We start from the raw sequence: 15,328 nt of genomic DNA, 5'->3' as shown, positions 1-15,328 counted from the left end.
ATTTTAATATTAACACAAATGGCTCAGGAAAGTGAAGTTAGATGGTTCTGTACTATAAAATTCATACATTTGTGGGCCACTGTATCTAATGAAACTGACAAATGTCTATATCAGGAGGCTGAAGCAGTAAACACAGTGAGTACTACAGGAGACAGAATACACAAGGGTGGGGACATCTTAAGTGTTAGAAAACTGCATTTCATGCAAGGAAGGCAGGGAGTGTGTGTGTTAGCTCTAGGTTCAGATATAGGAAACTAGGGTGCATGTGAAACCCATGCAGGTCATAAGAGATGTCACTCTGCAAAGGTGTGATCACAGACACCACCTACCTCTGCCTTCCAGTGCTGACATAGACACATGGAGGAAAGGATGAAAAATGGAAAGATAAAAAAGAGAAAGGTTGGAACAGATGGGAAATACAATGAGAACTGTAAGATAGACAGTGAGAGACAAACAGATATAACAGTGAAATGAGCACAGATGACACTGTAATAGAGTATTGTATGATGGTGTGAATATAACATTTAATTTGATTTGAATCTTTTAATGGACATTTAAATGTATGGCAGAAACTAAATATATTTGTTTAGCTTGAATATTCAATTATGAAGCAACAAATCAAATATGGCAGAGCACTGCACATACTGCATGTGACATAACATCTATATTTAATTGTCTTTTGAATGTAATTCCAAGCTATTATTAAGCCTGAAACCGCAATGAAACACCACTAACACATCTGCTGAAACCATCATTTTGGCAATTCATTCTTAATAAACCTTTTAAATCTTTAAGGCTGGCGTTCTCTGTGCCCAGATTGAAACGAGAGACAGAAAGGCTTTGCTGCTGTCCCAGGTTTCCATCCCAAACGGCACACGAACAACCCACAGCAAAGCCTCTGAGTCACTGGATCTGAACTGCAGACCACCAAATAAACCCTACGTCTCCTCGGAGGAAGAAAAATCAGCCTAGCACAATTCAAAAAATAAAAGCTTCAGTCAAAATGAAAAGTGCTTAACTATTTTATTTTAATAATTAAATGTTATAATTTAATGATTATTTCAATTTTTTTATTGATTATTATAGTTTTATTTATTTTACTTTTTTTTTTAGATGTAGCCTAAACAGGGTCCATACAGATTCTGTGAAATATAATGACTTTCAAGGACTACAATGAACACTTTTCAAACAATATATACACACATATATATATATATATATATTTTTTTAAATATATATATTTTTTTATTATTATTATTATATTTTTTTAATCAAATTACAAATATAAGGTATCTGATGTTTTACTTCATAGAGATCAATCCATTGACCAGCGCTGTCAGACATGGGAAATCCCCTTAACCATTGAAAGGATATGACAAGGATATCACCTTCCTCATTCAAACTGATTTTTTCTATTAATATATGATTGACCTCACCTGAAGAATGAAAGTTCTTTAAATGAAAGTATATCATATACTTAATATCATGCTCATAGCCATGCGAAATAGCTCTATATCTCAGTCAGGCTGCAGCGTTAATTTTGATTGAAAAGATTGATTTAATGAAAACACTAATCATAACTAATCAAGCACTTTTCAAGGACCTCTTCAAAAATATGTCCGTTTTCAAGGGTTTACCAAGACTTAAATTTCAAAAAGTCAAATTCAAGTACTTCAAGCACCATGTACGAACCCTGCAGAACATGAAGACAATTTTAAAGATCCACTATGGTTAAAAAGAAAATTCTTGTTAAATATATTTCTACACATTCAGCTTGTGCACGAGAAAGATACTTTTTACCCATATCCTTGATGGGAGTTTTTTAAACTATTTTTGTTGTTGCTTTATTTTGCTTTAAGTAAAAAAACTAAGGCAAAAGAAAGGGTCTGCCTTTGTTTAATTTGAATTTTATATATATATATATATATATATACACACAATCAACACTTCTATCAATACACAGACATTAAATATACAAATATTTAATGTCTAATATGAGGTCATAAGAGCTGAATGTTTAATAATTAAAATAGTTAAAATAGTGTTTTTTTTGACAATTGTTGATCTAATTGTCACTGTACAGTACAATGAAGCATCACTCATTATGCTTCTCTGTTTGTTTGTTTGTAATTGGCGCAACTGCTCGTGGAAGCAGCCAGGGCAGGGCAGGGCAGGGCAGGGCAGGGCAGGGCAGGGGGCGCCTGTGGGCCAGACTGTCGGATGAAATACAAGTGGTACCAAGAAAACGATCTGTTTCTTAGGGGATATAAAATGAGACCAGATGTTGATGACTCATCCTCAAACACTCATAAATAAATAAACAGCACCTTTCAGCAGTGCAGTGCACTTGGTCTATACAGGATGATTATTTAACCACCATGATCTCCGCAGCGGTGGCACTTTGGCATTACAGTACATTCACCATATGTTTTCACATACAGATTAGACAAACAAAAACTGTATATCCCATTGAACTGATGGCTTTTCTCTCAATTCTCTCTCACACACGCTCCTATCATTTTCACTCTTGCACTTCGTCATACCCTGTTATTTTTCATGTTTTGACAGACAAATAATTATGTTTTCTGTGTCGTTTTAGTATGTGCTAATAGTTCCCAATCAAGCAGCTGTCACTTATTATTTGTAGTTGTCAACAGTTCTTAAATAACCTTTTTTTTCTTAGTGTGAAGAACATTTAAAAAAATCTAAAGAAGCATTGTTCCACTATAAATAACCTTTTGTTCCATGGATGTTAAAGCTTCTTCATGGAACAGGAAATGCCAATAAAGAACCTTTATTTTTAAGAGTGTAGAATCAAGCCATTGAGCAAAAGGAACATCCACATCGCATATGATTCACAATACGATTCAATTGAATCTCTGTGACTGTATGATTCCCAAGCACCTTGAGTAATTGTATACAGCTGTAAACTTAGAATTGCTTGCGATTGTTTGAATTTCTTATCTGGATGGTAATACCTTCATCAGATGCTTGTTCACCCATTTTGTGAAGGTCTTTTTCTGTACTCGATCCCGTTCATCTGCAAGACACAAAAAGTAAAAAAAAAACAGTCAAACGGAGTCAAATCAGAGAGGAACACTGGAAACCACTGAATGGTATAGCATACTAATGGAAACTTTTGAATTGATGAGTAGTTCTCTTTATTCTCAGATAATAGTGCTCTATGTGGTTCCACATTGAGAGGATTTTAGAGAAGCAAAGGCTTAGAGGAATTGTCATTCGTTTTTCATCATATTGGCATGTGATTTGTCATTATAGTTTTAAATATACTTTTCATACTATAAAAATGCACTACCATTTAAAAGTTTGGGGTCAGTAATATTTTTTTTGATAGAAATTATATTTTTAATTCAGCAAAGGCACTGAATTTAAATGTACACTTTAAATGTAATCAAAAGTGACAGCAAAAACATTTATAATGTTCCGTTGGCCGGTGGGCTGAATCGATTCATAGGATTTGATGAATCGATATTGAATTGAGAAACAAATAATTGCAATGCATTGATGAATCGATATTTTTACCCAGCCCTACAGAAAAATATCGCAGGATGTCTTTGGTCATAAGACCATGACAATGGCCGACTTTGAACCTCTCTCACTGTCCAAAGTAGGACTACAATTTAGGAGCCACGGCCACAGAAATTGCCACGATTGGTCATCTTTTGTTTGGCACATCCTAAAATTTTACAATGTGTACCGGGAATAAGATGCTTCTGAGAAACCCATGACTGAACTCAAATAAGGTTCTACCAGCACTGTTTTACTATTTTATTTGCTCCTCAATTTGTTAAGAAGCTTTCAAATGTTCCGTACTTACCTTCATCTTGAATTACTATCATCAATGTCATTAAACATTTATTTGGAAACTTGCTTCAAGGTGTGCTAAAGGAATGAGATGTTCCAGAAGTAATCTAATGGCTTTCACAATGATCTTGTGAAAATGCTTCATGACATAGGCTAATATAAGAAAGCGATTCGATAAAAACAGTATAAATGCCACTTTCAGGTTCCTTTCTGACTATCTGATGTTACACTTGAGCTAGCATGCAAGCAATAAGAGTAAACAGGACAATAAAAGTGGAGCTGAAGTTAAAGGACATTTGGAGAAGATTACAGGAAGCACATCAGCTCGCTGTCACAGATAAAGCTATAGGACTGATGATGTTTCTGATGGCCAGCAAGCGTGACAGAAATTCTTGTGATATGACCTCCAAAGTTCTGTTTATCATCAAAACACTACAAGATAACATAATGCAGGACAACTAGCTGTACCAAAACAGCTGCAGGGCATTGGATGCATGTTGTTGTTCTGTCATTCTGTTGCCACGGTGACAACGCCAGTTGGCATCACTATGTCACTTCCTGTTCCTCAAAACTCGTGCTATCACGAAAACCAATTCCTGTGAAAGCATAATGACTCATTGTATTAAGTCCTTTATGAAACAATACACATCTATCTAGTCAACCACAACTGAGAAACCTTGTTACATTTTTTACATATTACACTGCATAAAATGCATAAACATTTTGATAACCACAAAACATTCAGAAGCATGTGGAGACATGAAAAGACGACTCAGGTGGTGCGTTTTACTGCAGTCTTGAGCATCTGGAAGTCTAAGTGATCATTTCCATCAGCGAGCTGGTCTGAGAACAGCTCTAAGACGTGTGTTGCAAAGGTCAAAGGCCAGATCAGGGTGGCACTTTAAATTCCAAGCAAAACTTCAACAGACATGCAGAGCCTGATTGAAAGGTAACTCACCGAAAAGTAACGCCTTACATGCATATTCGACATAAAAGCCTAGTTAAGTTTAGGTTTTCAAGCTTTCATGGTCTGACAAGGAGAAACGCAAGATCTGAGGGAAGACGCATTCCTCTGCACAGCAGCTTGAATTTGACACTCGTAAAACTGAAAGCGTAGCTTGAGGGAATAGAGTTTTACCGTATGAAGTAATAAGTCAGTGTAAATTATAGTCAGAAATAAATCAAGGACATATACAATGTTTGAGCTGTGCTGTACCAAACCTGTGACCTCTTTTCCAACATGCCAATCGTGTGCACACGGGACCAAAACCCAGATTTGGGTTCCGCCTTTGCAATGGCCCCTCCTTTTGGAGCCCCAAAACATCCATTTGACATCTTTCCCATCTTATCATTAGTTGGAAAGATTACAAGTACTTTTCACCTGTCCATGGAGACCCAATTGTGATGCAGAATTATAACTTGATCGCATAATGTTAAAATAGATAAAGGAACCTCAAATGTGTGCCAATTATAAAAATAGTCCTTTTAGCTCAAAATTACATATTACGTATGCAGATGTTAACATCATACTGCAGAACTTATCAAGCAAAGATTAAATAGGATATCAAAAATAGATCGATTTGGTGTCTAATAGCTAGCACGGAAGAATGAAGAATCAAACGAACAATTTCCGCTGTACCTTTTCTTTCATCCATGGCCCTGAGCATCCCCTGGTAGGGACTTTCCTCCGAGAAGACCACGTCACTGCCGACGCTGTCAGTGGAGTACGTTCTGTACCCTTGATATACAGCCATTCCTGCACTTCAGTTCTTTCAGTAAAGCCACAGTTTCACACTTTCTATCGACCTGTTTAAACCACCTGAACTGTTTCTTTTCACCCAGTCTGGCGTTTCAAAAAGCAAAAAAGAAGGACCCATGCAGTCGAGTGGGTGTGTTCCAAGCCTGCTCGATTCACCCTCCCTTTTCTCCCTTTTCTTCCCCTTCAGTTCTGTTTCTCTCTCTCCCTTGGCTTTCTTTGTCCACACTTCTAGCTAAATACCTGCCTTTAGGCTATAAATAAAAAAGCAGCCCTCTTTTTTGAATGGGGGTCTCTAAATTTGTGTGATTGAAAAAAGTGTGAACACGCACACAAAAAACCCATTGTGGCTGACCACATGTTGATGGTGTACAGCTGAGGAAATGACATGACAAACAGCAAAACGTTAGTGAAAAATGAAAACCACAGCAGAGAATAAGATTTATCGTTCTTTTTTAAATACTATACGCTCAGAAGCACAAAAGCCGCACATTTCTTGCATACTTTGAAAATCGTTAACAGTTACCGCAGCTCACATCTGCGAACACAACAGAAGCAGCTGCCCTGGGAATATGACCAGTGAAAAGTCTGAACACAGTAAATTGTCTGTAAACTCAAAGCCAATCAGAACATTTTTGATGTTTAATCTACAGAATTTTGGACTTATCAGATGTCACTGTGGGCGGAGTGACTTTTTGACATGGTTAGGACGAAAAATTGGTATAAGCAAGTTATTTTACTGTACAAGCTACTTCAGTAGCAAGCAATGGAAAATAAGTCACCATGTTATGTACCAAGGGAAAATCAAGGCGAGGGTCTGTTTCCATCTGGGTATTCAGTCTGTTTGGGATGGGGAGGAGGGGGTTGGTGTTCCACCAACCGGGAAATCCCACTCATAAGGGAAAATGTGACTAATTTCAGGAGTCACACAGAAAGGCTCTTGTAGTCTCAAGTAGGAGGTTCAGATTTTCAGTGTCAGGAGTCGCTGATGCTCTTTGATTGATGTAGATAGTCGCAACAAAGACATTATTTCATGCATTCCTGCCAAAGTCATCCTAGACAGGCAAAAATGCGGCTGAACACAAGAGAACGCCTGTGCATGTGTGGTTGCAATAAAGGCATCTCCTAAAAGCAGCATTTGAAACGAGTGTGTGTGAATACAAACAGATGATGCAAAGATTCAAAGAGCCTCTCTTTCCCCGAACAATGGACCCCTACTATCAGCAGCACAACAAATGACAAGCAAGTCACTTCTTTGAAGTGTGTGCAAGTGCGTATGTACTGGAAGGAGTGCGAAGAGTCATATTCCTGAGTGCACAGGTGTGACTGGAACCCTAACCTCGCAGACAATCTCTGTGTTGGAAAGGATGGGAGGCGGATCGCAGGTAGGAATGGAGGATTCTTTGCATTGCAGCTCAGGGACGTGGCCTGTCTAGGCTTGAGCTGGAAGACCTGGAGCTATTACCCATCTGCCTTGACTGAAGACGCCGCTAACAAGAGCCACTAGCAATGTTTTCTTGGTTTACAGCAACACAACAAATGTAATGAGATGAGCTAAAATATGAAATGCAACTTAATGCAAAGTCTATAAATCTGCACACAGATATCAGATGTGATCAGAGTAGTTGAAAGGAAAAGCTTCCAAGTTATCTGTCTGATGAATCCACTGAATGAACTCAACGAGTAAGTCAGAGCTTTTTACCGAATGACTGAAATCTGACAAAAGTATTACTGTATATTTAAGGTTTGTGAGAATTGTGTCAGTGTTATGAAAATACAGTAATTAATTAAAATTGTATTTTAGTTGATAAAAAAATCTGGAAATTCAGTGTTATTAAGTTATAAATAAGTGTCAGAATCACTTGTAAACATCTAAGAAACTGTTGTACATAAACAGTAAAAAACCTCTGTGTGTAATAGAACTATCTACTGTGAACTGCTTTAAAGAATAATCAAACAATCTTGAAGATGCTCAGACTTAATTTTATAAAAGTATTTTAGCACCATTTGAAACTAATTTGTCCTCGGGTTAATTCCTTAGTCCTTATGTAAGTCACATAATACCTCTGAGGAGTAAGACAGAAATAACGTGTATGCACGGGTACCAGCCAGGAATCACAAGTTCAGCACTATTTGAGAGCACAATAACAAAACACACACAGACCAGATACACACTTAATCCTTTATCAAAACATACTGATAACACGGGGCAACCCCTTCAGCTCATGTGTGTGATGAGATGTAAAGAGATAAAGGGCAAAGAGTGTGAAAATCTGACAGTTTTACGAAGGGTGCCAGATTCTGCAGACATTGGAATTTGATTTTCCTTAGTGTCCTTAGGGCAGACAGGACAATGTTTACTTATGCTATTCATTTATATCCTAAGAAAACTTAAGAGTAAATACAACTCTGATGCGCACAAAACAAACTGATGCATTTTCAACTGATAAAAATCTGGTATTGTTGTTTTTGATCTAAATTTGATCACAACTTAATTTTATTTTGTGCAATCAAATTTACAAAATGTAAGTTAAATAATAATAATTTAATAAATTGCAAATTAATAATAATAATAATTGACCAGATTTAATTAAATTCATTGACCAGATAAAACCCAGACCTACATCTACATGACGGTTATTAAATACATATAAAATAAATAAATGATCATATCAATTATTGCTACTAATTGAAGTTAATAATTTACTTTTGTACTTTTATAATTTAACTGTTTTTCTTTGCACAGCCATTCATATTTCAAATTAGATTACTCTGTTAGTTCTTAAATAGTTTAAATACCGTCAGTTGTCTCATTTTTTCGAAAATAATAAAAAAATATATAATAAAAAAAACTCATAACAGCTTAAGCTCATTTTTTGTTGTTGTTGTTGTTGATGCAGAGGTGTGATGTGATTGATGGCGCAGAGGGAGATCTGTAACCCCAAACTGTCACTCGCTCATTCTATGACCTGCACACATCACCTAAACACACACTCAAGCAGTAATTCATCCTTCATCAGGTACGTAATGCCGCTACTCCTTACAATGACTAATAATAACTCTTAAAAGACAGGTTCACACCAACGACCCCTCCTCCAACAGCCAGTCAGACGTGTGAAAACATCTGCTAGTTAATTCATAAACAAGGCTGGAATGCTAGCAAAAGATGTTCTGGTCAGACTTCTTTTACATACTCACATTCTCTCAAGCTTTTACACTTACATAAAAGGCCCTGGTTTACACTGCAAAAATAGTGTCTGGAAATCTTACTGAAACAGCCTATATTTATGTTATAGATGGACACTGAATAGTCTTCACATTATTTTTATTGGACTTTGAAGGGTGAGGAGAAAATAAAAATAAAACTGAGGGGGGAAAAAAAGCAACATGGCATTGCTTTGGTTGCCAGAACATCATAAAAAAGGCTTTAGGAAAGGGATGCCTAATAAAATGTCTCCCTCTAGTGGCCACTGTTCCAGTTGGCTAGAGCAAAGACAATTAAACCACTTTATCACTTAATTGATGAGGTAAGGACAAGCACCATAAGTCATGTATCATTTTAACATATTTCTCTTTGTACACTGGTGTTCCTCACAGCTGGTAGCCATGTCTAAACTTTTTTTCAGTCACTTAGTTTCAGTGGAAAATGAAAGCTGACCGGTTACCGAGGCAACAGACCCAAACATACAGAAGCTGTGAGTTAGGGAACAACCCGCCAATATTTTTAGTCATTGCGGTTTTGGTCCAGTGAGGCGCACTTTTCCAAAGGAAGGAGATGCTGAGATGCAATTTTTCCTCTTACACATGTTTATAGTTAGTGAAACAACTCTAAGTACTTCCAGAGCCCCTAAAAATAAGGAAATGTATACACTACCAGTCAGTCAAATGTTTAGAATAAGTACAATTTTGAAATGTTTTTTGTATAGAAGACTCTCATGCTCACAAAGGCAGTATTGTATGTCACACGACTCCTCTGAAATGCTGATTTGCTGCTCAGTTATTATAAGATATTATCATATCATAATTTAATGCATCCTTGCTGAATAAAAGTACACTGTAAAAAAATATTTGTTTTTATTATTTGTTATCACAACATTTTTTCTTTTGTCAAATCAACTTAATTTATGTGGCTCAGATAACATAATATTGAGTTTCTGTTGATTAAACCAATTTCCTTCATTGTATTAACTACATTTTTTAATTTCAAAGAAATTAAAATTAGGCAAACCAGTTTACTTACGGTAAGTTAAAACCAACAATATATTTTTTTTTTTTTTACTTCCTTACACCAAAGCTTTTAATGATAGACTAGTGTATCATGGTTACAAAAAAGCATCATGATTACTGATTTCAACATTGATAATAATATGATATGTATCTTGAGCATTAAATCAGCATATTATAATGATTTCTGAAATATCATGTCATGTGACACTGAAGACTGGAACGATGCTGAAAATTCAGCGTTGCCATCACAATTTATTAAATAAATATATTCAAATAGGAGCAGTTATTTTTAATTGTAATAATATTAGCCTTTATATTATATTACTACACAATATTTTTACTGTATTTTTGATCAAATAAATAGCCTTGGTGATCATAAGAGACCTCTTTCAAAAACATTTAAAATATATGTATGCACAAAGTTGTAATTTGTATATTTTGACATTTTTAATTGTATAAATAAAAATCGTTATATACATAAATTACTACATTTATATGTCTTATTATATAATTTATAACATATCAATTGATTATACACTGCATTATAAATGTACATTTACTTTTATCAGCACTAAGGTTTTAATTTAAAATGTATATATTAACATGAATATTTTAAACTATATATACTTTTTTATATTTATATATTATATATATATATTTTATTTAAATTGCTCTGTGGTGTTGAAAATTAATTTAACTTGCACAATTATAGATCGCTCACATATGCAGCACCCCTGTAATATTCCATGTAGGCCTATATTCTGGTTCCATGTATATTCTATAAATAATTATTAGGCGGTCAATAAAAGGAAATGCTAGAAGGAAATGTTTAAAGTTTTTTTCGTAAGTGTTATAGACTGCAGGACACTCCTGTCATTACCAACCATGTCAGCTATATAATGAAAATATTTTCAAAGTAAACAAGCATGCCCCCAATCCCCACCAAAAAACAGACAAACAAAAATAAAACATAAATGCTGAGTAGGCTACCTTACATGTAGGACGGAACATGCGAACGTTTATAACATTGGCACAAAACGGGTTAACTACCCCCCCCCCCCCCCCCCTTAACTAAACAACACATGCGCGCGCGTACCCACACACACACAGTTATCGCCCCCCATCCACTCCCCCCCCCCCCCTCCCCCTCCTAGATCGAACTCCTCCTATTCGCCTGATGCATTCGGCAAAAATCGGAGCCTCAGTACATCACATACCTGCGCAGCACATGCGGCTGTACAAATGCGGTCCGACTTCACCGCAGCTCATCTCGTGAATATAGTTCCCGCGTCCGTAAATCACATCCAGGCTGAATATAGCGAGACACGGCGGAGCTGCCGTGGAAGTGTCACCCGCGCCAGCCATGTTCACAGAGGAAAAACGGTTGCGCTCCCTGACCCTCTGTGGTTTGGTTTGGTTTAGTTAAGTTCCCCAAACTCTGTATCGACGGCACACGTTTGAATACATTTGTTTTGGGACTGAAAAACGAAGGGGCGTCTCACTGGGAAAGCAGTGAAAGCTTTACCTCAATACTAGCCCAACCCATCGCAATGTGTTTGAAGCTGCGCTCATTCTGCTCGAGCTCCGGGACAAACTCTGCTCCCGGACTGCATTGAAATGTGATTCCTCCTCCCAAATGGGCTATTCGCCGCTGTTACTGATTAAGGGAAAGTTTTTTTATTTTATTCTAAACCATTTCACTTGCGTCTTTTCCCAGATTGGTTAAAACATCCTGAAACCATGTGTGAAAGGAGAACCAGATTGTTTATCCATGTAGAAACGCATTCAAGCAGTTTAACCCGAAAGCTCTTAAGACTTATTTTGAGATAGGCTAAGAATATCATAAAACATATCGATAATTTCAGGCTTCGTATTATAGCTGCTTTAAACCTATAGGCACTCTCGAGGTCTTAAAACAACGTTTAAGTAAAACCACAAATGTTAACTATGTTAACATTTGCCAGAACCTAGGTTACTAAAATAGCTCGTAAATATTTTCGTAAATAGCTCACGAAATAAAGTCACGTTTGTAGGCTATAGGACGTAACTATAGCAACAGTAGCCTACGCTTCTCGAGCGATTGCCATTAGGTGTCAGACTGAAAGCCATACGATTATCAATTTGTTACAGACTCTACTGTTTTGTTTAAAACTTTTTAACATGTCTTTTTTTTAACAACTTTAACATGTTGACGGTTAAATATAGGCTTAGGCTAGTTTGCTTGAGGCGACAACATCTTTTGGTAGGGCGAAAGGATCCTCAGCGCTCCGAATAAAATAGGCTTCAAAAAATATATACATCGACCTTTTGAAGTCATTGAGAAATTCTAACACTGGTGATATACGGTTGTTAGGCAACAGGTGTCATGTCAAATTAACCAGAAAAACGTCCTGATACGTACACGATCAGCAGTTGCACAATTTAAGATTGCACGCAAATAGTTTAACCAAGTATCAGGTAAATTTGATCTGTAAATTTGACTTTTAAAACGATGGTGATTTACAGCCGAGATAAAAACAGCAATACAAATATAAGAAACAAGGCATATATATAGAAAACAAAAACAACAAAAAAACAAAGAGGGAAAAAATACAATAACGGAGGGGTAGGCTATAGCCTATTTAGAATAAACGTCAACAATAATAATAAAAACAATGGCACAGCATCAAGACAAAAAGGGAGCGTTTAAACTGGATTTAAAAGCAATAATGGAGAGCTTTTTAATGCTGCTATGTTTTGTTTTTCATTTCCTGTTTCAACTGTGAGTGTGAGTGATATTCAAAGACTGCTGGAGTGCAGGTTATTCAATATTTGAATAGGGATGCAAACAAAGGCGGTGCCAGTACAGGTGGGACATGTTGAGCTGGCGATACGCTCATGCTCAATAGAAAGATCAATTACACTATCAACTATAAACGTCCAATTCACAGCATTCACAATGCACATATTTTTTTCATAAATGCTCACAAAAGAACAATCTCACCTTTCTTCTTTCCTCTAGCATCCTCACTCTAGATATACAACATAATTTTAATTTCATTATCATTTAATTTTATTATCTGTATTGAAATATGTTGTGAAGAGCTATGGTATACAGTGAAACTTGACTTATAAAAGCCAGTAAAAATTAATTTTATCATGCATTTAATGAAAACAGATGAATGGGGTGGGTAACAAAACAGACTTTGACTCAAACCAAAAGCTTTCAGAAACACGAAGACGATTCATGATGTTTGTGAGTCATTCAACATAGGAACTTCATTTGAGGGAATTCTTTATAGTTGACGCGTTCAGAACATCTGACTCACTACACCACACACACCACACTGCATCTGCAACCAGGACTACGAGCATCTCTGGTCATGTGTAAATAAAAGCACCACTTACCTCAAGAATACACACAGTACATTCTTGCAATTCACACAGTACGATCTAACAGCGAAAAATACACTTTTAAAGCAACACTAAGTAAGATTTTTTACCTTAAAATAATGTTTCCAAAATCATTTTAGTGGTTCATCAAGTCGTGACATGGTGAAATGAACGTATGCCACAGTTTTGCGATCCTTTATCTGATATATCCACGCTATGTAAGATTGCCAGATCGGGTCGCGTTTCTGTAGTTCTAATGAGACATAAGAAACGACTAATTTGACTTGCTTTACGGCAAGCGTTACAATTGCTCGTTTGTGATGTCGCAATACATCATACTTTCATAAAATTATGCATCATACTCTACCTTGTCTGTGGCCATTGTTGATTCCAAAACCGGTGCTGGATAAACAGAGAGCATGTGCGTGCGCGTGCGACAGTAGGCTGCGGTAGGCTAAATTATTTTACGACAGTGGTAATGGACAATTCCGCTTACAACCTGTATGGCCACCGCAGAGGAAAAGTTACTTGGTGTTGCTTTAAAATACATTGTTTCGTTTTCACATCCGAGACTTATTTCACCAAAAACATTTGGACAACACAACTGCATATAGCCTACTAAATGTCCCAAATGGTAAATCTCCAATATCTCACGCAGATGAACAATGCAACAAAAGGTAAGCAGATGATGAGCCAGATGTGCCAGATTCTTCCACCAATACAAGACTTTTATCCTTTACATTTTTTTAAACATGTTTCATATGGATCTATTTAAGCTAACATTAATGTTCCTGCATGTTTTTCTTCCTGCTTCATGGCTGTAAGCAAAACATGGTGCTTTATCTTCCGAAGAGCTGCTATCTAATCATCAGAGTTTATGGGAAATTGAGAAATATCTGGCATAGTGAAAGATATGACTGTTTTGATTTTTGTGAAGCTAAGGGAAACATTATTCATACTAACTATATTAAATGTGTGGTCAATGGGAACAATACACTGGGACCATGAACAGGTCAAGTCCCTCTCATAGACTTCCTTGGTACAATAAACAGCACAGAAACTCTGTACAGTATTTATAAAACGATAAGCTTCAACAATCTCTTCCTTATGAGGTCTAATTAAGTCTAATCTCTCCCTTATAAGGTAAATTATGGAGCACTCTTGCCAACTTGAAATCCTGAAATCACCTCTTCATGTGATGTTTCAGCCACATTAACCCAATTATCTGACGGGGGACGTAGCTATGCTACAAGCTGGCCATTTCATATGAATTTGAATGATGTGAATCAAACAAATACATATGATTATTAGAAAAAAGTAAGCACGAAGGTCCACCCCTAACTCTACCCCTAAACATACCTGTTACGGGGTGAAAGCATATCATATGAAAAGTATGAATTCAATTTTTTGAATTCATAAGAATTAGCCACTGATTCGCAATAAAAAAGTTAAATAGTTATGAATTGCCATGGGATTGTTGATGATTTAATGCCCTGGAATAATAGTCAATTAACTTTCAATTTAAAAATAAATATAAATTTTGAAAAGTAAAAAAAAAAAAGTCATGGTTTTAGTACTCTGCATTTAAATTATAGAGAAAGTTAAAGGGGTAATTTATTACTGGCAAAATGGGCTTTCAATAAGACTTGGCTGCCTATGCAGAAGACAGGTAAATAAAATAATTATATCGGTGCTACTTGACAAGAGAAAACAGATAAAAAAATCAGTTGTCTTCCCTTTTGCCAAATAGGAAGGAAAGTTCAACATCCATAATGCACTGGGCATGTTCCACTCCCAGTCTGCAGTGGACACGCTTGACCAGAATCAAATACCACCTTCCTTTAGTAGGCAATACTTCTAAGCAAACTTATAATGGTGTTGACTTATATTGTTCCCTGTTGCAAGAATCCAAAGAGTTTAGCGTGAGTGAGTTACTTTCGGTTCCCAGTGAACAATCCAGCATGTTGTAGGCAGCAGAGCCCTATATTAACTGGATGTAAAGGTTATACCATCATGCTAAGGATATGCGGTGTGATATTTGCTCACAGATCAAATGAGCACACGACTGACGTGTTTTAAAACCCCAAGACAAGAACTTCATGTAGCCCACAGGTGTTGTCTGGCTGGTGTTTTGGTTGTATCCAGGAT

The 15,328-nt window shown here is 36.5% G+C and overlaps 1 protein-coding gene across 19 annotated transcripts in view; it reads right to left on the bottom strand.

Moving 5' to 3' along the window:
* Positions 1–15,328, bottom strand: part of pleca (plectin a) — a 117,820-nt gene that overhangs the window by 40,204 nt on the left and 62,288 nt on the right. For 9 of the 19 annotated variants that reach the window (XM_077195372.1, XM_077195382.1, XM_077195386.1 and 6 more), the window contains one exon: positions 2,979–3,040. In XM_077195372.1, coding sequence (XP_077051487.1) covers positions 2,979–3,040 — 62 coding nt within the window. Of the gene's footprint in view, positions 1–329; positions 345–2,978; positions 3,041–5,464; positions 5,793–11,025; positions 11,443–15,328 lie in introns of those variants that run through there. The other 10 variants (XM_077195371.1, XM_077195381.1, XM_077195385.1 and 7 more) reach the window with 7 other exon arrangements.

The sequence above is a fragment of the Siphateles boraxobius genome, unplaced genomic scaffold (assembly GCF_051911475.1).
Source record: "Siphateles boraxobius isolate OS27281-9 unplaced genomic scaffold, OSU_SipBor_1 33, whole genome shotgun sequence".
Lineage (NCBI taxonomy): Eukaryota > Metazoa > Chordata > Actinopteri > Cypriniformes > Leuciscidae > Siphateles > Siphateles boraxobius.
The sequence above is the reverse complement of the archived record's forward strand: the minus strand, read 5'-3'. Positions and strand labels throughout refer to the sequence as shown.